This window comes from Aristolochia californica, unplaced genomic scaffold (genome assembly GCF_029961685.1).
Source record: "Aristolochia californica isolate CCGP_79_NKW_82.1479 unplaced genomic scaffold, dmAriCali1.0.hap1 SCAF_7, whole genome shotgun sequence".
NCBI lineage: Eukaryota > Viridiplantae > Streptophyta > Magnoliopsida > Piperales > Aristolochiaceae > Aristolochia > Aristolochia californica.
In genome coordinates, this window is record NW_027182268.1 from 33,110,319 (window position 1) to 33,133,221 (window position 22,903).

At 37.5% G+C, this 22,903-nt stretch overlaps 4 protein-coding genes and 1 pseudogene across 5 annotated transcripts; 3 read left to right on the forward strand and 2 right to left on the reverse strand.

Annotated features, from left to right (window-relative positions):
* Positions 1-1,028: 1,028 nt before the first annotated feature.
* On the reverse strand, positions 1,029-2,172 carry LOC137937329 (protein pxr1-like). The gene is made up of 6 exons (XM_068782400.1): positions 2,146-2,172; positions 1,990-2,104; positions 1,626-1,945; positions 1,447-1,485; positions 1,390-1,396; positions 1,029-1,261 (listed from the first exon to the last, which is right to left on the reverse strand). The coding sequence occupies exons 1-6, from the start codon at positions 2,170-2,172 to the stop codon at positions 1,029-1,031; spliced, it is 741 nt and encodes a 246-aa protein (XP_068638501.1).
* Positions 2,173-6,209: 4,037 nt separating this feature from the next.
* Positions 6,210-6,681, reverse strand: LOC137937331 (uncharacterized). The gene is made up of 2 exons (XM_068782401.1): positions 6,615-6,681; positions 6,210-6,532 (listed from the first exon to the last, which is right to left on the reverse strand). Exons 1-2 carry the CDS (start codon positions 6,679-6,681, stop codon positions 6,210-6,212), a joined length of 390 nt encoding a protein of 129 aa, XP_068638502.1.
* Positions 6,682-7,476: 795 nt separating this feature from the next.
* LOC137937736 (uncharacterized) lies at positions 7,477-12,808 on the forward strand. Of its 2 annotated transcripts, none has more exons than XM_068782878.1 (3): positions 7,477-8,264; positions 12,358-12,486; positions 12,588-12,808. In XM_068782878.1, the coding sequence occupies exons 1-3, from the start codon at positions 8,148-8,150 to the stop codon at positions 12,696-12,698; spliced, it is 357 nt and encodes a 118-aa protein (XP_068638979.1). In that variant the 5' UTR covers positions 7,477-8,147; the 3' UTR covers positions 12,699-12,808. The 2 variants fall into 2 exon arrangements, with proteins under 2 accessions (XP_068638979.1, XP_068638980.1); XM_068782879.1 differs by having other exon boundaries at positions 7,483-8,264; positions 12,621-12,808.
* Positions 10,622-11,900, forward strand: LOC137936110 (pentatricopeptide repeat-containing protein At3g42630-like; annotated as a pseudogene).
* A 98-nt stretch (positions 12,809-12,906) lies between the features above and the next one.
* LOC137937735 (uncharacterized) lies at positions 12,907-14,576 on the forward strand. The gene has a single exon (XM_068782877.1). The coding sequence runs from the start codon at positions 13,194-13,196 to the stop codon at positions 13,641-13,643; it is 450 nt and encodes a 149-aa protein (XP_068638978.1). The 5' UTR covers positions 12,907-13,193; the 3' UTR covers positions 13,644-14,576.
* The last annotated feature ends 8,327 nt before the right edge of the window (positions 14,577-22,903 follow it).

The window sequence follows — 22,903 nt, forward strand, 5'->3', positions numbered from 1 at the left end:
TAGACAAAAAAAATACCATGTGGTGGTTATTTATAACACCCAAATGTCCTGACCACATGGCAAAATCATTCCATAACACTTCAAAATTATTCAAAAACATTCTACATTATTTAAAAATTAATCAAACTAATTCTATAGTAGATGACTAGTCCTAATAATGCAAAAACTAAGTCCAAATTCACCGAACTTCCCTGGTAGAGCCCCATATGACTTCGTAGTCACTACAAACCGTACTTCGTCAGTGATGGGGGTCGGGTTTCGTTGGCTAATGGACGCCCATGTATGCGACTTAGCCTAGTTTGAACTAGACTCAACCCACCCTCCATTACCCAACCTACTCTTAATCAGACTTTGTACCCATCCTAGTAACTAGGGCAAGCACAAGAAAACATAAAAAAAACAAAAAAAAAACCATGTGGTGGATATTTATAACACCCAAATCTCCTCACCACATGGCATGATCATTCCATGACACTTCAAATTTATTTAACAACAACTAGCAACTAAAAATCTTGCAAATCTTATCTCAATAGAGTAAACTTCAACTTCATAAATCAGAAAATTAAACTAAATGCATAAATCAGAAAATAAACTAAATTAAACTAAAATTAAAAAAGCAATTTCAAAAAATAAAATATTCAATGGCATAGGAATCCATAAACTAAAATTCAAAAAATTAATAAATACAGATAGGGAAATTCAATCAAGTTTCAATTAAACTTTATAATAATTTTAATTTATCTGCAATTGACAGAAATTTCATTAACCTAAAATTATAAATTAAACAGTAAATCACACAAAAAATATATAAAATAATTAAACACCTAAATTAAAATCAATATGATAATTAAACACAATAATTAGATTTAATTAACAAAAGACCTAAAAAATCACCTTGCTAAATCGGCTCCTGAAATTCAAATTCGGGTTTGGAGGGTGAGTGGGGCTTTGGTTTTGAGAGAAGGGGTGGTGAGAGGGTGAAATGATAGGGTATTAAGAGAGGGGGCGCTGAGAGGAAATTATAGGGTTCAATTTTGAGAGAGGAGGTGACGAGGAGATGAAATGATAGGCTTCAGTTTTGAGAAAGGGGCAGTGAGAAGATGAACATAGGGGGACGGAGAAGAAGGGTGAGAGATGTGGCTGAGACGAAGTCTTGGTTGAGAGGAAGAGCGGGCGGTTGAGAGGGGGGCGTCGAGGACGAGGGCAAGTGGCGGCAACAGGGGAGCAATGGGAAGTGGCGACAACTGGCACAACGAGAAGGCTAGAGGAGAGGAGAGGAGAAAGATCGAACATGGAGAGAACGAAAAATTTAAGAAGGTGATGAGGGCTTATGTGGTGTGATATGACATGGCATAATGAGTATTAATATATAATGATGTGGCATCTTACTTGGCTGCTACACATGTCAGAATGGTGACATGGCAGTCAACATGTCAATCAACTCACCGAGTGTTGATGATGTGGTAACACGTAATCAGTCAAAGCCTACGTTTGTACACATGTACAGTTGACCGGTCAAAGTTAGGTATTTTTCTAAATAAGTTCAAATGTCATCATTTATCTAATTAAGTTTTAAAAAATGGGTAAAAACCTAAATGTCCCTTGCAAAAAAACCCTCCAACTACCTTCTCGCAGAAGTACCTCAAAGGCATCTTCCCTAGAATTTTATGGGACTCATCTATGCAATCTCCCTGTGTCTTCCCATGTCGTCCCCTCTTACTCAATCCAACAATGCTTACCTTTCCACTTGCTTTTCTCAAATCCTCCTCTGGTTTGCTTTCTTCTTCTTCTTCTTCTTCTTCTTTCTTCTTCTTCTTCTTCTTCTTCTTCTTCTTCTTCTTCTTCTTCTTCTTCTTCTTCTTCTTCTTCTTCTTCTTCTGCTTGTGACTCTCCGCCACCTCTTCTTTCTCCTTCCGAACTTCGTCTTTTTTCTTGTTGTTGGTTCCTTACATCTCCCCAATCCTTCACCCTCTTACCGTCCACATGTACCAAGCCCGCCCCTGTCCTCTCCGCAACCATGAAGTTCATCAGACTGGTAATTCCTCTTCCTATCCACCAGCTCCCTCATCTTACACATCTTGTCTCCACCGCCACCGCTGTACCTCTATAGATACTTCAGCTCATGATACAAAACTTGGTCAGCACGATCGAGTACTTCTCCTGATCAACCATCAGATCTCAGGAAGAATCCCACCAGTCGATGGAGCTGGGTGTTGAACACTGAAAAAGCGAAAGAGAGTGTTGAGCTTCAGGGATGCAAAGAGCCGTTGAGCTCAAGCTGTCGAAGAGGCAAAGCCTAGAAGCAAAAACAAAAAGGGTTTCTTCTTTCTTACCATTTCGAAGTTACAGAAGCTGATATAATATCAGAAAAGGAAAAGGAAATAAATACATTACAGCTGTACATGACACGTGTACAAAATATAAAATAATAAGCATTGTTTACACTCTAATACTCCCCCTCAAGGTGGCTTGTAAATGTCCTTGACAATCATCTTGGACAACAAAGAAAAAAGCTGAGTAGAAGGAAGAGGTTTAGTGAACATGTCTGTTAACTGGTATTGAGATCGAATGGGAAGTAACTCTTTCACGAACAAAATGATAATCTATCTCAATATGTTTAGTACGTTCATGAAAGGTGGGATTAGAAGCAATAGGTATCACCGCTTGATTATCACAATATTACAATGCAGGAGATTCAACCTTGACTTGAAAATCTTGAAGAAGTTGCTGCAACCAAATAAGCTCACTGGTAGTAGAAGAAAGAGCTCTATACTCAGCCTTTGCTGAGGAGCGAGAGGCGGTGGTCTGCTTTTTGCTCCTCCAAGAGACTAAAGAATCACCAATAAAGATGCAAAAACTTGTAGTAGATCGGCGAGAATCAAGGCATGATCCCCAATCAGCATCAGAAAAAGCCCACAAACAAACTGGAGCACAAGCATCAGAGTAAGCTCTCAGCTGCAAGGAAGAAGTAGAAGAAAACAACAACCCTGGACCAGGACTGTTCTTGAGATAACGAAGCAGGTGATGCACTACCTTGAGATGAGGAAGTCGGGGTTGAGCCACGAATTGAGTGAGCTTGTGAAGGGCAAAAGTAATATCTGGGCGAGATAAAGTGAGATAAAGAAGTTTCCCAACAAGCCGCCGATAGTGTACTATATTGGGAAGCAGGTCACCTTCAGTGGTAGTTAAATGAAGTTTTGGATCCATTGGAATAGTAGTTGGTTTACAAGCCAAGTAACCTGTGTCTTCAAGTAATTGTAAGGTGTAATGGTGTTGAGAAAGCACAATACCTTGCTTGGACTGAGTAATCTCAAGACCAAGGGAGTGCATGAGACAACCAAGATCCTTTAGCTTAAACTGAGTATGCAGAAACTGTTTGAACTCAGCAATAGCATGAGATGAAGGACTAATAAGGATGATATCATCCACATAAACCAATAGTGCAACAAAAGAGGATCCATAAGCTTTTGTGAAGAGAGAGTAATCAGATTTCGATTGAAGAAAGCCAAAATTGATCAAAACTTGAGAAAATTTTGAATACCATTGTCGTAAAGCTTGTTTGAGACCATAAAGTGACTTGTGAAGCTTGCAAACTAGTTTGTTGTGAGATGAAGAGGACTCCCCCTGTTGAAGATAGCCAAGAGGAAGATCCATATAGATTTCCTCAAAAATATCACCATTTAAAAAGGCATTGTTGACATCAAGTTGAGCTAGATGCCAATTATGTGAGGCAGCAAGATCAAGGAGAACCTCCACAGTTACTAATTTTGCCATTGGAGAAAAAGTGTCAACAAAGTCCAAACCTTCTTGTTGTGTATAGCCTTTAGCTACCAAACGAGCCTTATGTCGCTCAATAAAACCATCTGATTTAAGCTTGATTTTATAAATCCATTTGCAACCAATGGTATGCTTATAAAGAGGCAGAGAAATGACGGTCCAGGTGTTGTTTGCTTCCAGAGCTTTCAACTCATCACACATAGCCAACCTCCATTCAGGACACTTCACTGCTTGGTGATAGTATTGAGGTTCAACCTGAGAAGATACACTGAGCACAAACTGTTTGTGTGAATCAGAAAGGGCATAATAAGATATGTAGTTAGAGATCGGATAAGACGTAGAAGGTGAAGCAGATGTAGAAGAACCAGTAAGTAAATTGCAATGATAATCCTGCAAGTAATGAGGTGGATGAGTCTTCCTGGTAGATTTTTGAAGAATAGCATCATCAGAGGTGGAAGGAACAATAGCTGGAATATCATTAGTTGGAATATCATCAGTTGGAATATCATCAACTGGAACATCAGAAGTAACAGGTGAATCATGAATCTGTAAAGAATCAAGTTCTGGAATTGAATGAGCTTGTATGGAGGAGTGGGGCAGAACCAAATCAGGAAAGAGATCAATAACTTGTAATAGTATGAAAAGGGAAAACTTCCTCATGGAACACTGCATCTCTTGAAATAAAAACCTGTTTTGTCCCCACATCATAGAACTTATAACCTTCACACCAGCCGGATAACCAAGAAACACACAAACCCAAACATGAGGGTGAAACTTGGTTCGATGAGCAGTTTAGGTGGAACCAAAAGCTAAACAACCAAAGACTCGAAAAAGAGGATAATCAGGAGCTGTGTTTTATAACAAATGAAAAGGTGTGTTGTATCGCAAAAGAGAAGAATGAGTTCAGTTAATCAAGAAAACCGTAGTAAGAATACAATCTGTCCAAAAAGAGATTGAAATTTTGGATTGAAAAAACAATGACCGAGCCACATTCAAGAGGTGTTGATGTTTTCTTTCACAACCGAGTTTTGCTGAGGCCTTTCTACACATGAAAACTGATGCAAAACTTCTTTATCTTGAAAAAACTCAACAAAAGATAACTCATGGGCATTATCAGATTGAAAAACCTTGATTTTGGCAATAAACTGAGTAAAAACCATATTAAAAAACTTCGGTATCATAGAAACAGCATTAGAGTTAGTCTTCAACAGATAAATCCATGTAAATCTAGTTCAATCATCAACAAGAGTTAAGAAAAAAATGATGACCAATATAAGAAACAGTTTGATATGGTCCCCAAATATCACAGTGCACAAGATCAAAAAGAAATTTTGACAAATGATTATGGGATTCAAAAGACAGCCTACGTTGTTTAGCAAGAGGACAAATATAACAAGGATCTGACTTATGTAATTTAGTTACATCACATTTCAACTGATCTTTCAAGGAATCAAGTTTCTTAAAAGAAATGTGTCCTAGCATATTATGCCAAACATGAGCTAAAACATTGTTAACAAAAGCATTGGAAACAGAATTCAAACATTGATCACTAAGAACATAGAGATCTTGGACTTTGTCACCCTTGTCAATCATCCTCTTGGTGGATAGATCCTGGATAACAAAACAATCAGGAAGGAAACTTACTGTAAGGCTAGATTCAGTAACTAAAGCACTAACAAAGATCAAGTTGAATTTGAATTGAGGGACAAACAGTACGTCTTTAAGCATAAGGTTAAAATGTAGTTTAACATCACCAGCAAAATGGACCAAAATTTGAGAATGATTGGGCAAAGTAACTGTAGTGTGAGAAACAGAATGCAAGGAAACAAAAGCATGAGCTTGAGAACAAATATGTCGAGTAGCTCCTGAGTCTACAATCCAGAATTGATGTGAAGAAATTAGAGGATTTAAAGACACAAAAAAAAAATACCTGCCAGGCAGTTGGTTGTAGAAGATTCCAGAGCAGTGGTGACCTTTGCTGAGCTACTCAAATGTGCAAAAAACATTGACATTAGCTGCTGATATTGATTTGAGTTCAAATTTTGAACAAAACTCCCAATAGAATTAGAACCTTGACTATCATCAGTATTAGAAACTTGATGAGCAGCAGCATTAGAATTGTTGTTGGTTTTGGATTTAGATCCAGGCGGATAGCCATGGAGCTTGTAGCAATGATCTATAGTATGTCCAGGATTCTGGCAATGAGTACAATAAAACTTGTCCTTTTTTTTATTCTTGGAAGCACTGTAATTGGAATGAAATTTTTAAGAGTTTTGAGAACCAAATTTAGCAACTTCTGTTTTAACCGCAAATGTCATTGTACCAGTTGGAGTGTTCGAATCAGAGGCATGAGTAGTCTTCCTTTGCTGTTCTTTTTGAACAATCAGAGAAAAAACACGATTAATAGGAGGCATCGGATCCATGATAAGCAACTAACCATGAACTTGGGAGAAAGAATCATCAAGTCTCATTAAGAAGGATATAATATACTTTATATGATGATAATCAATAAGGTTTTTAATTCCACCACAAGAGCACTTTCCACAAGAGCAATTAGGATGGTAATTACTCAGTTCTTCCCAAATAGTTTTCAGCTTTGTGAAATAAATGCTAACGGAATTCTGGTCTTGACGCAAGTTTATCAATTCTCGTTTAAGCTGAAAAATAAGAGGTCTATTTCTCTGTTGAAAACAATCCTGAAGGTCTAGCCAAATCTCTCGGTCAGAAGCAACAAAAATAATATTTGCAAAAATTTCTTTGGAAATCGAATTCAAGATCCAAGAGATAACCATAATTTTTATTCTGAATCCAGGAGTTGAGCAAATTAGAATCAATACCTTGAGGTTTAGGAATGGAACTATCAACAAATCCCACTTTGTTCTTCACAGATAAGGTGATCAACATCGCTCAACTCCAATTGATGTAATTTTCATCGGTAAGCAGCTGCGAGACAAGAACTTGCCTAGGTCTATCAGAATGATGAATATAATAGGGATTCAAAGGTTCTTCAATGGCAGAACGAGTCGAACTGGTACGAACACTAGAATCGGAAGCACTCGTTGATGAATAAGTCGCCATTGAGTGATGAAATAACCACGAACCGAGATTTCCAGATGATGTAACCCGATAACAAAATAAAGATGTCCAATTTAGGAAAAATTAATTGATGAACCTTGATAATGGACGACTGTTGAAATCGACAGAAATAAACTCCCCACGAGTCGAGGAGGTATCTGCGACAGAAATGGTCACCAGATAGCTTTAATCACTGAAATAAACTCCCGATAACTTTAATCGCTGAGCCCCTTCCTACCAGAGATAAAAACAGAAACTCCTTTGTCGGAAACGATGAAGGACTCATCGGGAATAGTCGCCGAAATAGGTGAGAGAAACTGAGAAATGTCCATCATCGAAAAAAAATTGTGCAGAGAATGAAGAACCAGAGAAAGAAGAGAAGCATCATGGATGCAAAGAACCATTGAACTCAAGAAGATGAAGAGGCGAAGAGCCATTGAGCTCAAGCCGTCCAAGAAGCAGAGCCAAGAAGCAAAAACACAAAAGGTTTCTTCTTTCTTACCCTTTCGAATTTACATAAGCTGATATAATATCAGAAAAGGAAAAGGAAATAAAAAGATTACATCTATGCAACGTGTACAAAATAATAAAATAATAAACATCGTCTACACTAATAGAGAGCGAGTCGCAAGGTATCTCAATGTCGTCGTCGGCGATGGCGACGGAGCGGGGGTTAGGGAAGTGGAAGGGTTTCAATGGACGGGAAATGGATGGAGCGCTTGGGTTAGTGTACGATTTGGGGTCAGAGGATTCGACCAGAGGATCTGCACGGAGGAAACGATGGGGTGGGTGGAATAGGAGATGGCGAGGGATCGGAGCAAAGGCAGGCATCTGAAAAACCGGAAAGGAGGGCTGTTAGTTTGTTGAATTGCAGGAAATGGGGAAGTGGCAGGAGCTCGGAGTTGCAGAAATCTTCTCCAGCCGGAGAAGCCCTAGCCGACGAGTTGGAGAGAGAAGCTAGGACGAAGAAAACGAAGGTGGCAAGAAACACAGGGATTTGAGCCCGACCCCATTTTTGGGCTGACGAAGACGGGAGAGCTGGAGAAACGGATTAATGTCTGCTTTTTAACTTTCTTACGATTTGGTCTTGTTCTGTTCACTAATTAACTAGGTTTGGTTAATCACGTCCTGTCAGCAAGTGGATCAGATAAATGAACATTCCGTACCTTCATTCCGTTTTTTATTATTTCAAACAACAGCCAGATGCATTCTCGAGAGCCACACCTTTCTCTCTCTCAACATCGTCCACTCGCTTATAGAGTCTAACCACACCTGCTCTGCCCTCTGAAACTCTAATGGCGATCTCTGTGCCCAGCAAACTCAATCTCTCTTCATTTCCGTCGGCTTTTTCGGCGAAAAAACGCGCTTTGCTTGTCGCTCGTTGTACACCGCTCCAACAATCTATTGAAGAGGTACTTCGTCCACTTACTAGAATCTTCTGCCCATTTCATTCTGCTTTTCTTATCTACTTTGATTCTGATAAAACATTCTTATTGTTGCCCGAAACTTATGCAGTTAATTATCTGTCCCATTTCAGAAAGAATCATGATATTTTAATTCTTGGATCTATGATATGAAATCATGAGATTTACGTTTCTGTATCTACAACATGAGTTTCAGATGATGACTTTCCTCAATTCAACATAATGTACTTAATAGTATTTCTTTTTGTTCATTATGTTTTATTACCAAGTCAGTCAGAGGCAAGGAGATTGTGGCCAGAATGGTTGATACTCAAAAAGTGATTCTAGCTTTGTCTCTTGTTTTTTACTTTTGGTGTTTTTTTCTTTAGATAAATATTTCATGTTTCTATGCGAAAACAGATATAAGTATGACCTGATTTTTGGAGAAGACAAATTCTGATTCATTGCGACGAGTAATTATAAATGTTCATTAAGAATATATTTCTATTTGTATTTTGTTATCTTTAGATTGGAATCTTTAAAATAGAGGGAATATTTTAATTTTATTTCTATTTTGTTATCTTTCGAAAATAGGTCTTTTGAAACTTCCAATGAGAGAAAAAGAAAACCTTAGTTTTCTGGTCTTTGGTCTCTTGATACGAAAACTTGAATATTTTTTAATAATGTTAAGCAATTGGCAATCAATTCGCTGATTGGTCAAAACTCAGTTAAACTAAAAGTTCCATTAGAGAGCATGAGGCAGACAGCACAGCTTTTTGTTAGGTCTACGGCGATAATTCTCAATCAGAAGTCACTGTAACATTCAAAGCACTTGATGTTCTATACATGGGATACTAGATCATTCATAGCGCAGGTAGTTTGCTTTCATGGTTGTCTCCAATAAAAATATGTGGACAACCGTATTATAGGAAAATGGTTCAACAACTTCAACTTGAAATGTACATCAAATCAAGACGTCAAGTATACATGTTGTTCTGTTTTGTTTCAACTTTGCTGACTATGTTTTGTTATGGAGAAAAAAGGGTTCTAGTTCAAAGAGCAACTGTTTTTTTTTTTTTTGGGGGGGGGCAAGAACATTCAGACTTCGGTCAAGCAATCTGTGCTACAAACTAGTTTTCATGTGGTAGGTACAGTTTACTCACCAATCATATTTTTTTTCTGAATTTTCATCCTTGGTCTTCCTTTCTTATATATAAACCTGTATCAATTTTAGTGGTTTTATCAATTCTTTATATTTTAATTAGGTTGATCCGGACCAGTGGGGTCCAGATTGGGCTCTACATTTCTGTCCCATTTATTGCACAAGTCAAGTTTGATTGACCCACTTAACTACAGATTTAGTTCAACTAAAGCAAAGAAAGCCCAATTGTCTCTGCTCTCCTCTACCAAATGTATCAAATCTGCTCATTAGCATTAAAAAGTATTAAAAAAATGGTATTAAAAAGTTATAAGGACCATATATACGCTCCACATTTTTAAATATTTCAAACCAGATCGGTTTGGTCTAGTTCTTACTATTTTGGTCAATTGAATCAGGACCCATCACATCCTGGTGTCATACCTGAAGCTGACCTGGTTATTAATTAGATCAGGTAGATGAACACGAACTTGACCCATTTATAACTAGGGCTGAGCGGGTCAAATAAAAGGTCTGGTTACTGAGGTGGATCGGATTTTGCTTCCCCTCGTGCTAGCAATCAAAAACCTTTCCCCTTTGGGTCCTTGCCCTGCTCTGTCCTCGGCATTTGTATTTTCCTCCATTTTTTACTAGATTTAAATGGAGGAATTGGCAGGGCTTTCTGAAACTGTCTGAATGGGTTTCTGCTCCAGCAGTTGGTTCCTGAACTCAGGTAATCATTATGTCTCCAGTTCTTCTTACTTCATTTTGTTTCTCTCTCCTGTTCTTGATTTTAGGTTGATCTTAGTCTTTACTTTTTCTTTCAACTGTTCCAAAATTTGAGGCTCTACAAATAGCAATTCGTGCAAGTAATGGGTGATAAGAATTTCAGCAGCCAATATCTGCTTCAGCTTACTTTCTACAATGTTTGTCTTCTGGCTACTGCATTCTGGATACATGGCATTCTTCCATGAACTTTACTGGAATTATTAACCTTTAAGAAAACTTTAGGGTTGTAGAAGATAGTATACTGCTTTTTTGTTCAGTAATTAGTCGTATTGATTGCCAGATGTTATCCATTGATAGTCCAAAAAAATAATCATTTCAATTTCACAACCTGGTTAGAAAGTGGATCTTTTTGGCCGGGACTAATCATCCAGCCTGTTGCCTCGTCTGCTGGATTGTGGAGATAATTTGGCAATGGGAGCCACAACGAAGAGGAGCTGGAATGCCCATACATGTTGAACTTACCCGACTAATATCTTTTCCGGGTAAACATAAGATGCCTGGGTTAGCTCATCAACTTTTCCTTGAGATTCAATCTGAAGGAGTGGAACCTAGGTGTGATACTTTGTCAGCTTTGATGGTCTGCTACATCTATAATGATTTCTTCTCCCAATCGCGGGCCATTTGGGATGAAATTTTGAATAGCTCTTATGTGCCCGGGCTTGAAGTGATTCAGCATTTAATTGATTCTTATGGGAAGGTGGATCGGTTTCATGAGATGTCCCAAGTCCTGCATGAAGTCACAAGCAGATACCCTGAACTATGTTGTATGGTTTACCCGTTGACCATCTTGTGCTTTGGAGAATGTGGGCAGCTTAAATTCGTGGAATATGCAATGAAAGAGATGATTTCAAGTGGTTTCAAAGTCAATTCCACCACTGGAAATGCATTTGTTAGGTACAATTCTCTTTTTGGGTCTATTACTGAGATGGAGGCTGCTTACTTTCGGTTGAAGAGGTCCTGAATCCTTATAGAGAAAGAGGCAATTAAGGCTATGACAATTGCCTACATTAAGGAAAGGAGAGTTTATAAGTTAGGGGAGTTTTTAAGAGATGCTAGTCTTGGTAGGAAGAACACTGGAAATCGCCTGTGGAATCTCCTTTTGCTCTCCTATGCTGCTAACTTCAAAATGAGGTGCTTGCAAAGAGAATTTTTTAATATTGTTGGAAGTGGATTTTCACCTGATCTTACTACATTCAATAAACGGGCATTGGCATTTTCCAGGATGTCCATGTTCTGGGATCTCCACTTAAGCCTCGAGCACATGAGACATGAGAAGGTGACCCCTAATCTCGTCACATATGGTTGTGTGGTTCATGCTTACTTGGAAAGAAGACTGGGAAGAAATCTGTCCTTTGCTTTGGACAGAATGGATCCAAATGCTGTTCTAGTCATCTCGACTGATCCCATAGTCTTTGAAGTTTTTGGTAAGGGGGACTTTCATTCAACCTCCGAGGTTCTTTTGGAGTCCAAAGTTAAGAAGGAATGAACTTACTCCAAGCTGGTAACGATATATCTCAAGAAGCAATTCAGGGCTAACCAGATCTTTTGGAACTACTAAATAGTTGTCAAAGAATCCTGGTGGGGTGTACATTTGAAGGCTTTGGTAATTTGGTCTGTCCCATTTCGGCTACACAATTTGTTCTCTGCGCAATTGTGGATAATAATGGAGATACAACTACTGTAGTTATGAATCATTTAGAAATGGTGACCCTCTATGTTCTTCAACAAACTAGAAAAGGATTTAAAAAACAAAAACAAATGTAGTTATTGATTGAGGTAGGAGTTTCAGTACCAATATTTCTTGTAAGATTTGAGTCTCTTTTGTATTCGTAAATCCATAGACTTTTGTCCCATGTCATGTTCATATGCAGGTCAAAGAAATCAGCCCAATATGCTCCCTTTTATATAAGTTTTTGGTTTGGGATTTTTGTAAATTAACCCCTTTTTCTAGTTGTTAGTTCTAAAATATTACTGGAAGATGATAACAGAATTTTATGGAATGTTCTTTGCTTTCATGCTAGTCTCCCATAGAGAAACTTCTTGGCAATCATATAATGAAATGGTAAAAATGGCTTCAAGTGCAAAGTCACATCTTGTCAACTATTCATTTAGTTCAGAGTTCTGTTTTCTTATAACTTACATTTCTGCTGATCTGAGTATGTTCTATTGAAAAAGGGATTGGGAATTCTGTGTGAACCATGCAATGGCAAAGGATGGTTGCTCTGTAGTTTTTGTCAAGGACAGAAGACCAATGTGAAGGCTGACAACAACCGCATTTACCGCAGATGCCCATCTTGCAAAGCTGTAAGCCTTGTTTTTTCATTTGGATAGAACTCGTAATGGTGAGAGATGGATAATTGAGTTTTGATCAATTATTTGATCTCTTTCAAATTCTTTTTTCACAGTCATTCAGGCTTTCATCGAATATCTCTTTGCAGATTGGGTACGTATTATGTGCAAACTGCAAAGTCTTCAAGTGTGTCACCTTTCCAGACTTTGACGATGGTGAACTCTGATTCATTTCAATTCAGACCTTCCTCGTCAATCTTAAAAACCATCCCCACAGAGGCTTGGTCAGTTTTTCCGTGTAATTAGAAGAATACCATTGAAGGTTTTCTTTCTTAAAGATTTATTCTAACATGCTCTGAACATGAAGAAATCAACGATTAGCATCGAAGGCTTGCATTCGAATCGGGTTTTTAATGCCCTCCTGTCCTCATCTATACTCGGCAAATCGAATCATTTTTTTTCTTCAAAATTTCCCCTTCTCTGCCAAACACAATTCTCCGAAATTGAGGTTCTGTCAGAGATGAGAGAACTGTAAAACCACCCTAGGTGTCTCTTTCACCACTGTTCTGATTATCTTTGTAGCTTGAAAACATCAGCCGCCATATAGTGCGGGTTTATTACTTGTTTTAGCTGCTTCACGCTTCAAAACCCTCCCATTAGGGTTTCTCTATTACGGACTCCAGAACGATCCCGTCGCTCGCGCTACCCCCGGGAGAGGGCAAATGGAAAAACCAGCAATACCGATCGCGGCTCCTCCGACCCCGTCGGCGTCTCCATTGCCTGGGACGAAACCAACGACAGAAGTGCAGAGCAGAAATGCCCCCACCGCCGAAGAAGTGATCGCGCACTATGAGGCCCAAGGCGTGGACTCCAAGGAAGCTCCATTGAAGGCAATTGAAGACTTGCAGAACGTTCTAATCAAGGTGTTGGGGTCTGGTAGGGGAAGAAAGGATAAGTTCATGGGCGATACGATGCGGAAGCTGGACAACGTGAACACACGACTAGCCATACTGGAGATGAAGATGGAATCCAAGCCAGGGTACGGCGAAAGCGTCGCCATTGGGGTCGCCTCTGGGTTGGCTGCTCGAGGGATTGGGAACGTAATGCCCCAGGTTCTGGGGGCATTGGGGCAGATGTGGGATTCTGTGAAGAGCTCGACAAGGTCGACATGAATCTCTCCTGAGCTCCGCCTCCGTTCATCCTTTTCCCTGCTACATGAGTTACTCTTGTGCTGGTGCGAACGCAGGTGGGTCAGTTTCCTCGTTCTTCTGAAGTTTGCTCGATCTTTTCTTCCCCAGGAAGCTCTGTAAGTCTGTTTCCTCGTTCTTCTGAGGATTTTTTCTTGCTATTCTCAGGTTAATTTCCCCAGATTATCATTTAAAGTATCAATTGGTATCGAAGTGGCCATTCCTCGGCTGTGATAGGACGACTAGGGTTTAGGGTGTAGGGTGTAGGCTTTAGGGACCAAAAACAAAAGAGACGAAGAGAAGAGACTGAGAGAGGGAGGGTGCGGGAGAGACCAAAATTGCGCCGGATTCCCGAAAATAAATTGTGGTGATGATTTTTGGGTTCATTTGATTCATCCACATGAATCAGACATTGGTGCTCCACTAATGATGTGAGTAATGTGGTTAAAGTTTATCTCTTGCATCAAGTTGACTAACTCACCCTTTCTCTTTCACTTTCTCTTGAAACCCTATACCTCCTCAATGATGGGGTCTGGTTTCGTCTGCTAATGGACGCCCGTGTAAGCGACTAAACCTTGTTTGAATTATATTAAACAATCTAAACGCTAAACCCAAACCGAGAACCCTAAAAACATTAAAGATAACCTTAAACCCTAATCCCTATTAGCCCTAATTCTAGAACCTAAACCTTATTAACCCTAATTCTAGAACCTAAACCCTATTAACCCTAATTCTAGAACCTAAACCCTAAACCCTAGACCTTAAAAGCCCCAAACCTTAAACCCAAAACCCTATCACCCCAAAATTGATAACCCTAAATTTTTTTGAAAAAAACCCTAACCCTACATCCAAAACCTAAACCCTAAACCTTAGACCTTAAAAACCCTAAAAGCCTCAATCCCCATACCCTATCACCCCAAAAACTGAGAACCCTAATTTTTTTTTAAAAAAACCCTAAACCCTAAAAGTATCATAAACCCTTAAATACCGAGCACTAAACCCTAAATACATGAAACCCTAACCTTAATCCCGAAATTAAACCCTATAAAGACGAAATTGAACCATAAATACCATAAACCCTAACCCTAAATCCTACAATTATGCAATAATCAATACAAGTTATGCATAGAAATTAAAATTAAATCAAATACAACACTAAATTAATCGGAAAAAATTAGGGTTTAGGCTTTTCTTCTGAAATTTGTGGAAAACTGAAGCCCTAGGGTGAAATCGAAGCCAAATTGAAGTAGAATAGAAGAAATCAACGACAAAATATAAAAAATTGAAATAAATCGGGAGGTATTTTGGGAGAAAAAAGAGTAGCGACAAGGAGAAGGGAGTGGGAGGCAGAGAGGGAGAAGATAGGGATGTCGAGAGGGATAAGAGAGGGAGAAGCGAGTGCAAGGGGGAGAGGGGGAGGTCGAGAGGACGTTTGCAGCAAGAGGGAGAAGGGAAAGGGAGGTTGAAAGGGAGAAGGGAGAAGCGAGATGGAGGCCGAGAGAGAGGAAAAAAATTTGAAGGAAGAAGAGACGAGAGGAGGAGACCGAGAGAGGGAGGGTGCGGGAGAGAGACCCAAAAAAAGGAAGAAGAGACGAGAGGAGGAGACCAAGAGAGGAAGGGTGCAGGAGGGAGACCGAAAAAAATCGATGAGGGTTCAAAGCGTCGCGTCCGCTTCATCCGGATGATTCGCAATATACTACGGAATCCGAATTCCCAAAATTAAACTGTGGAGATGATTTTTGTGTTCATTTGATTCATCAACATGAATCGGATGTTGGTGCTCCAATAATAAAATCAGGAGATGAATTGAGTAATGTAATTGAAGTTCATCTCATGCATCAAGTTGACCCCCCCCCCCCCATTTTTCTCTCTAACTTTCTCTCCAAACTTCCCGTCCCTTCTCCTCTCTTTGAAATTTTTTAAATTACCAAATGCCCTTGTGAATTTAATTTTTCCCTCTCATATCTTGTAAGTTATAAAATCAATCCCCCGTAAAAAGAAGAATTTAGTCCTCTAAGTTTGATTAAGGTATACCTTATTCCTTGAAAAGATCGGGATAATACTTCTTCATCTCCTCCTTGGATTCCCATGTAGCCTCTTCCACTTAGTGGTTTTGCGAGTTTAATTTGGGTATACCTTATTCCTTCTTAGAAAGCACAAGACATTGAAACCAATGAAAGAAGATAATAAATGAAGAACAGTATTATGTCCAACGCAAAACCAAGTAAGGATAAAATAAAAATATTGCTCTATTGGTTCTCCAACCATTAGTGATTGGAAGCATGCAACCAAAAGAGAATTCCAATCACTAGACCTGGTGGAGTAAAGAAATAAAGAGAAAAAAAACAGAAAGGAGGGACGTTAAATACTCTGACCAATAATATCCAAATGACAGTCATAATCTCTGCCCAATAACATCATCACTGACAATAATGCTCTGCCCAATAATATCATCATTGACAAGTTCGAAGAACAGAGAGCAGATAGCAAGTTTATTGATAAATGACACTTGAAGTGAAGACAATATTTTAATAACTACCGCACCCTGAAGACAATATGAAACACTCTGTCAAATTACAGAAACACACCTTGTGAAGACAATAAATACAGAAACACTGTTTCCGAACTCAGTGGAGGCAAGCAATCAAACAGTGTAAAGAATTAAAGAACTGAAAGAAATCGTCCGATGATGCCACGGCAGTAGTAGGGAACATCCAGCGGCGGCAGGTCATCAAAGAAATCGTCCGATGATGCCGAAGCTTCGGACGAGGACATTCTGTCAAATTCGGAGGACGAAATTCCTTCTTGATCTGTGGCTATCAGAGTCCTCTCAAACTCATGAACTCGTCGTGTAAGTGAAACTCCGTCGACTTCCGATTCTGGCGAAATTCCTTCTTGATCGTTCACCATCAGAGTCTCAATATCAAGAAGGCATTGTTGTGTCTGGTGCCACTCCGTCAACTGCTCTCTAGAGGCCGCATTGGCTTCTTGTTCCTCTCGATTGGCGACGATGCTGTATTGCTCCAAGTCGATCTCGTGGAGGCAGAAATGTTCGTCTTCCACCGTCTTCGGAATCATGTTCGTCTCGCCTTGGAGGTAACGGTGGATCAAACCCTCGTCTCCGAAGGAAAAGGGTCTGCCGGCAGGAGAGAAGGCCACGACAAGGAGTTGAACGCCGGTACGAAGGGAGAATTCCTGAGCTTTCTTGAACAGTCCCTTCTTCCGCTTGGAAAAGGTGGCTTGCAGAACTTGTCGATCCTCGATCCTTTTCATATCCACCTTCCTCTTCCCCATTGCCTTTCTTTTGTTGCTCTCGCGTTACGCTGCTCTGCTCTCCTCTCGCGCCAAAAGTTGGCGCATAAGAAATAAAATGAGATTTCCGTTCGGATATGCGAAGCTTTATAGATACATAACAACGGGAAAAACGTGTTACTTAATCCGTGTTAACCCGGTGTCAAGAGACTCGACTGAGCCATTGGAGTTGACTCAACGCATGTTATTCTAAATGGAGTCTTTTAGTTATATTGAAAATTAGTCAATAATTGATTGTTATGCACTTGTTATTTTCTTTTATGTATTCTATATTGATTACAATGATTAATTAAATAATTATTTATTACATTAAATGGGTTAATTGGTTGATTAATCCAAGAGTTATTTAATTACATAATTAGACTATAGCATGTGAATTGGTTAATTAATTAATAATTAGTAAATAATTTATTCAGTTAACTAATTATTAGTTACATTAAATATTTTTTTATTTGTGTATATTTATTTATAATATTTAAAGTATAAAAATTTTTAGACTTGTGAAATACTTAATCATAATTTAATTTTAGTATATTTTTTAGATTTAATTATATTTTATATTTATATTTTATACTATTATTCTTTTTAAAAAAGATTTTTTTTCCATTGGAGGGTTTTCCCGCTTTTGTTAATAGGAAAAAGTTATCTAGGAGAATCAAAAAAATTTGTAGGTATTATTGTTCAATCTTGGTAGTTAAAAAGAGAAAAAAAAATATAATGAAAATAAAGAAGAGAAATTTGAGAAGAAATATAGAGGAAATAAATAATAATAAATTAAAATTAAAATAGAAAGGCTAAAAGAATCAGAAAAAAAGAAGGAAAAAGGAAAAAAAAAAAAAAAGACATAAACTTTTCCCTTCAATGCAAATCAATGTCACTACTTAGTTACCTAGTTACTAAAACCATATGGAGAGCTTATAACATTGATGTTTTCAGTGAATGTCCTTCCTGCGACTTTTTTTGCTTAAGTTGATATTTGATAACACTTCCTTTGGCTTTGGAATCTCAATCGGGACCTGAGAAAGCTTTTACCGATTAAAGTAAAAATGAATTACTTTTTCATGTAAGTGTGCTCAAAGGAAAGTGCAATAGAAAATGTTTTCTTATGTTAGTGTGCACAATAAAAAATGTAGTGGAAACAAGAGAATGAGTTTATTCATAAAATACACTGATAAATTTAACGTTGATATTTAAAATTTTAATTAACAAAATAAAAAAAATTAATAATTAAAAATAAATATTAGTTTAATTAAATATAAAAAATAATTTACCTAAAAAACATAGTTACTTTTAAAATATATATACTTAATCAAATAGGGCATTGTAAGCAAATTCTTATTTTTTACAATATCTTAATTTAGTAATTTAGCATAATATTAAAAGTCATTAATATAATAAGTAATTAAATAGGGTATTTTATTAATAAATTAATTTTTATTTTAGTTTAGTTTAAATTAATACAATAATTACAATTTAAAATAAAACTATTAATTTAATTAATATTAAAATAATGAATGCTTAAAGAAAAATGTTTACTTTAATTAATGTCTAGATACTTGATCAAATTCTTACTTTTAAAATATCTTAATTATCACTCTTAAATTAGAAATTTAATATAGTATTAAAAGGTGATAATAGGTCCATAAAATAGGACCCGCAATGGGCAGAGAGGAAGCACCCACTATCAGGTTCCTATAACGTATCAAAATTTAAACAATTATACGAACCTGATAGTATCAAAATTTAATTTTTTTTCTTCCTGCTCGTTGTTATTGTTGTCTTGCGTCCACTAGTATCTTTGCTCGTCACTGTCTCTGTTGTCGGACTCGGTCATCAATCTTTATGCTTTGTTAAGGTCCTCGTAGTAGCATAGGTATTGATAAAAAAAAGTTGTCATCTCCTTAATACGGACGAGAAGAACTCCTTAAGAAAAGAGTCCATGGACGTCACTCCAACTGAGATACCAATATCATAACCGAAGATGAGATCACCGGAAGAGGCGACAATACAGGCCCAAAAGACGTAGGAAGTCATCTTCTCTAGGTAGCGCTTCTGCTGGCCATTGGGAGCAATTACGACAGAGCCCGCCATCAGAGAAGGCTAGAGAACACTCAATGCTGCTGGTGTCAGTGAGGAGAAGAGGACACGACTTGATTCTTATAGAGAAGACATATCTCTCGGTTGCTTGGGTCTTCCTTGGTCTTATGAGTTTTGCCCCATCTTCTAATACACTTGGATATGTCATTCTTCTTTGGTCATGTGGGCTTGGGCCCTATCTTCCAACACTCCCCCTCAAGCTGGGGGTGAAAGAATAACATGAACTCCCAGCTTGCTGCAAATGATGTATAAAATCTTTGTATAAATTGGCACATCTTCCAATATGCCTTCACCTTCGAACAATGTAATGAAATATTCTAGATTATTGATTTCCTGATTTTGCTTCTATATTTATTTATTTTACCCTTTTAAACAACAAGTGAAGAATTTTATTGAGAAGCCTTATAATGATCATATTCCCTTAATTGAAGTAAGCAAGTTTGAAGTTTAGTTTTTTTATTTTTTCTGCTTGGGGACTCCTAAAAGATTATCCACATCATCCACTCACATAAAAATAATTCACGCCAATAGCGGTATTCAAAAATGGTTATACTATCCCCTTGGTTTAATTTTCTTCACTTCAATTTCCTTTTTCGCCATAATCCAGTTGGCCTCTCTTTACACACCATACACTTCGTCACCCATCTCTTTGTGACTTAACCCAATTAAGATTCCATGTGTTTGGATGATAAAAGACACAATTATGTAGTTCGGAGAAGCAACAGCAAGGAGAGCACTTGAACAACTCTTATTAGTAAACTTTGCATCTTTGGGGTCAGCCTCTAACCTTTGAGAGACATGAAGGCCTATTGTCAAGATATGATGCACCTTAGATGCCTTGGAAGAGGCGAATTTCTTTATAAATTGCTCCTAAGAGCCTCCATTGACAGGTTCCTTTAGATAGTACACACTCAAGGTGCAGGTGAAGAAGAAATTGGGTTCTATGCAATATTTTCCGTCAGTAAGGCAGCCTCACTCGAAGGGGAAATGAGAAGAATCTTCATGCACGAATAAGCAATAAGATTAGACCGAGTTGTATAAATGTGTTTTTGCTAGGTATCCGATTGGTCTCCTCAGTGTTTGCCCATTTCTAGACTCTCTTAAAGGATTGTTTAGGCTTTGAAACAAAATGATGACTCCAAAGCACTTTGGCTCACCTTTCCTGCACGGTCTACCATTTGTAACCCTCTCTTCGCCTCAAAATTCTACTAGCCCATAGCAACTTAAAAAAACAAACAGTAGAATTTTGGACAAGTGGAAGTTCAACCCTACTAGTCCGTAACAACCTAAGAGGTGGAGTAACAATTACAAGAATGCCGACAAACTAAAACTTCACCCATAAACTAATTGTAACAAAAAAAACCTGGAAACCTATTATACCTCTACTATTACTTATTGAAAATGAAACATGAAATTTTAGAACTTATAACATTTTAGAACTTAAAACAATTCTATTTTAATTCACACCCTTTGTTCAAAAAATCAAAGTTGAATTCAAAATTAAACATGCATAAACAAAAGTAAAACATGAAATTTTCCCAATTTAAATCTAAAAATAAATTTTAAAAATCAAAGCTCAACACACGACCTTTCATGTCTAATCCAAAAAGAAACATAAAATTTCAGAAACCTAGTGGCTTAAATCCGACCTCAAAACATCCTTTTCTTCACTAAATTTTCATTAATCTATAAAACGAACCAAAAAAAAAGTAACACTGCAGATCAAACAAACCAACAAGAGAAAACAAGAAAATAGGAAGTGGCGATTTCAGATTCGACCTTACCTCTTCCTCCTTTTCTCCCTTTCTCCTTCCCTATAGTTTCTTCCTCTCTCCTCCCTCGTTGTTTTCCCGTCTTTCTCCTATTTTCTTCCTCCTCGGGGCCTCCTCTTTCTTTTGGGGGGTTAGTCAACAAAGGGGGGGTTAGTGCACATGACTCAGGACATGATATTCATGCGCATTACGCAATTCATGTCCTGATGTCGTTAGGGAGCACCGAAATTCATGTCATGTACATGAATATACATAACTCAAGAGTTCATGTCTCAATACACTTTCCGCCCGATTTTGAGAATCATCTACATGACTCTCACGCGGGCTCTCTCTGGCTCAGACCGTCTCGCTCATTTCTCCTCATTTCGTTCCCGCGGCCCCTCTGTCGTCTCCCTGAACCCCGAGCTCTCTGCTCCCTCTCTCGTCTCAGTTGTCCCTCTCCGGTCTCCCTCCCTCGCTGCAAACGTACTTCCGGCGTCCTTCTCCTTCTCGGACTCGCTCTCCCTCTGAACCTCCCGCTCGCTTCTCCCTCTCTCTTATCTTTCTGTCTCTTCTCCCTCTCTTCTCCCTTTCGGCATCTCACTCCCTTCTCCCTCACGCTATTATTTTTTCCCCCAAAAGACTTTCCAATTTCTTGAGATTTCCCCTGTTTCAGTTTCGATTTTCTTCAATTTTGACATTTGGGCTTCTCGGCCTTCCTCTCTGCGTACCGTCGGAGCGCCGCCTCTATCGGCGTTGCCTGCCGCCGTCGCCATTGCCCACTGGCCCGTCGCCGTTGCCGTTGCCCGCTGGCTCGCCCCTGAGGAAGACGACGATAGTTTAAAACTATCGCCATCAAAATCATTAATTTATCAAATTTATTTATAAAATAATTATTTTTATTTATTTAATACATTTGTTTTATAATTATTATATTAAAAATAGTGATTTAATAGTCATAATTAAAATATTTTTAAAATAAATATTTGATAAATTATTTTGGCATAATTATCCAATTGCTATAGTTAATTAAATCAATGGTTTTAAATTTTGTGATAATATATTATTAATTAATAATACATAAAATATATTATGTACAAATATATAGTGTGTTAAATTTATGATTAGATCAATTTTTTCTCTTAAATTATTCATTTTTAGGTTAAAGTATATCATATGTTATTAATAACTCCACGTGTTACTTTAATTTTTTTATTTATAACGTTATTTATTTATTATTTTTAATTAATCATGTACGTATTTCTTTGGCTCATGTAATTACCATATTAATACATAATAAAATATCTAATTCAAGTAATAAATATATTAATATATTTAATTATACATTAAATAATTTATTCGTGTAGTAATAATGGTTGTTTTACCTAATTAGGTTTAGAGATTCTCTTGTTTTTTATGTTTTTTTCATGTTGGGGCACTAACATTAGAAACTGTTTTCCAGTGCACATGAAGTCGTCGACACTAACACCAAGTGCGAATATGATCTTCATGTACATGACTGACATGAACTTGATCTTCATGTACCCCGCAAAATGAAAATTTGAAGTTCAACTTCATCTCCTGCTTCAAATTTATTTCATTCATCTACATGAATTTTATCTTCAAACTTGATGTTAGTGCAAACGAGTTCATGTGCACTGGAAAACAGTTTCCAGAGTTAGTGCCCCAACATGAGAAAAATATAAAAAACAAGAGAATTAGTACATTGTAACAGTATACTTAATTAAAATATAATACTTTAGGTCAAACAAACATGATTACTACACGAATAAATAATTTAATGTATAATTAAAATATTTTAATATACTAATTAATTAAATTAGATATTATATTATTTAATGAATGCAGTTTATTGTACATTAATACAGTAATTACGTGAGCCAATTAACTATACACATGATTAACTATAAAAAATAAACAAATAACGTTAAAAATAACATAAACGAATGTAATAAGTTCAGTTATTAATTTATTAATAACATATGACATACTTTAACCTAAAAACGAATGATTAAACAAGAAAAATTGATCAAATCATAACTTTCACACAATATATATATTTAC

What these genes read in the sequence shown, in the direction of transcription:
- LOC137937329 (XM_068782400.1), bottom strand. Translation starts at nt 2,172, where the DNA reads ATGGTTGATCAGGAGAAGTACTCGATC. An exon ending in ATCAGGAGAAGTACTCGATC is followed by an intron (nt 2,105 to 2,145) that starts GTGCTGACCAAG and finishes AAGTATCTATAG; the next exon opens with AGGTACAGCGGTGGCGGTGG. An exon ending in AGAGGACAGGGGCGGGCTTG is followed by an intron (nt 1,946 to 1,989) that starts GTACATGTGGAC and finishes GGGAGATGTAAG; the next exon opens with GAACCAACAACAAGAAAAAA.
- LOC137937331 (XM_068782401.1), bottom strand. Translation starts at nt 6,681, where the DNA reads ATGTTGATCACCTTATCTGTGAAGAACAAAGTGGGATTTGTTGATAGT. An exon ending in TTCCATTCCTAAACCTCAAG is followed by an intron (nt 6,533 to 6,614) that starts GTATTGATTCTA and finishes CGATTTCCAAAG; the next exon opens with AAATTTTTGCAAATATTATT.
- LOC137937736 (XM_068782878.1), top strand. Translation starts at nt 8,148, where the DNA reads ATGGCGATCTCTGTGCCCAGCAAACTCAATCTCTCTTCATTTCCGTCG. An exon ending in TCCAACAATCTATTGAAGAG is followed by an intron (nt 8,265 to 12,357) that starts GTACTTCGTCCA and finishes CTATTGAAAAAG; the next exon opens with GGATTGGGAATTCTGTGTGA. An exon ending in GATGCCCATCTTGCAAAGCT is followed by an intron (nt 12,487 to 12,587) that starts GTAAGCCTTGTT and finishes CTTTTTTCACAG; the next exon opens with TCATTCAGGCTTTCATCGAA.
- LOC137937735 (XM_068782877.1), top strand. Translation starts at nt 13,194, where the DNA reads ATGGAAAAACCAGCAATACCGATCGCGGCTCCTCCGACCCCGTCGGCG.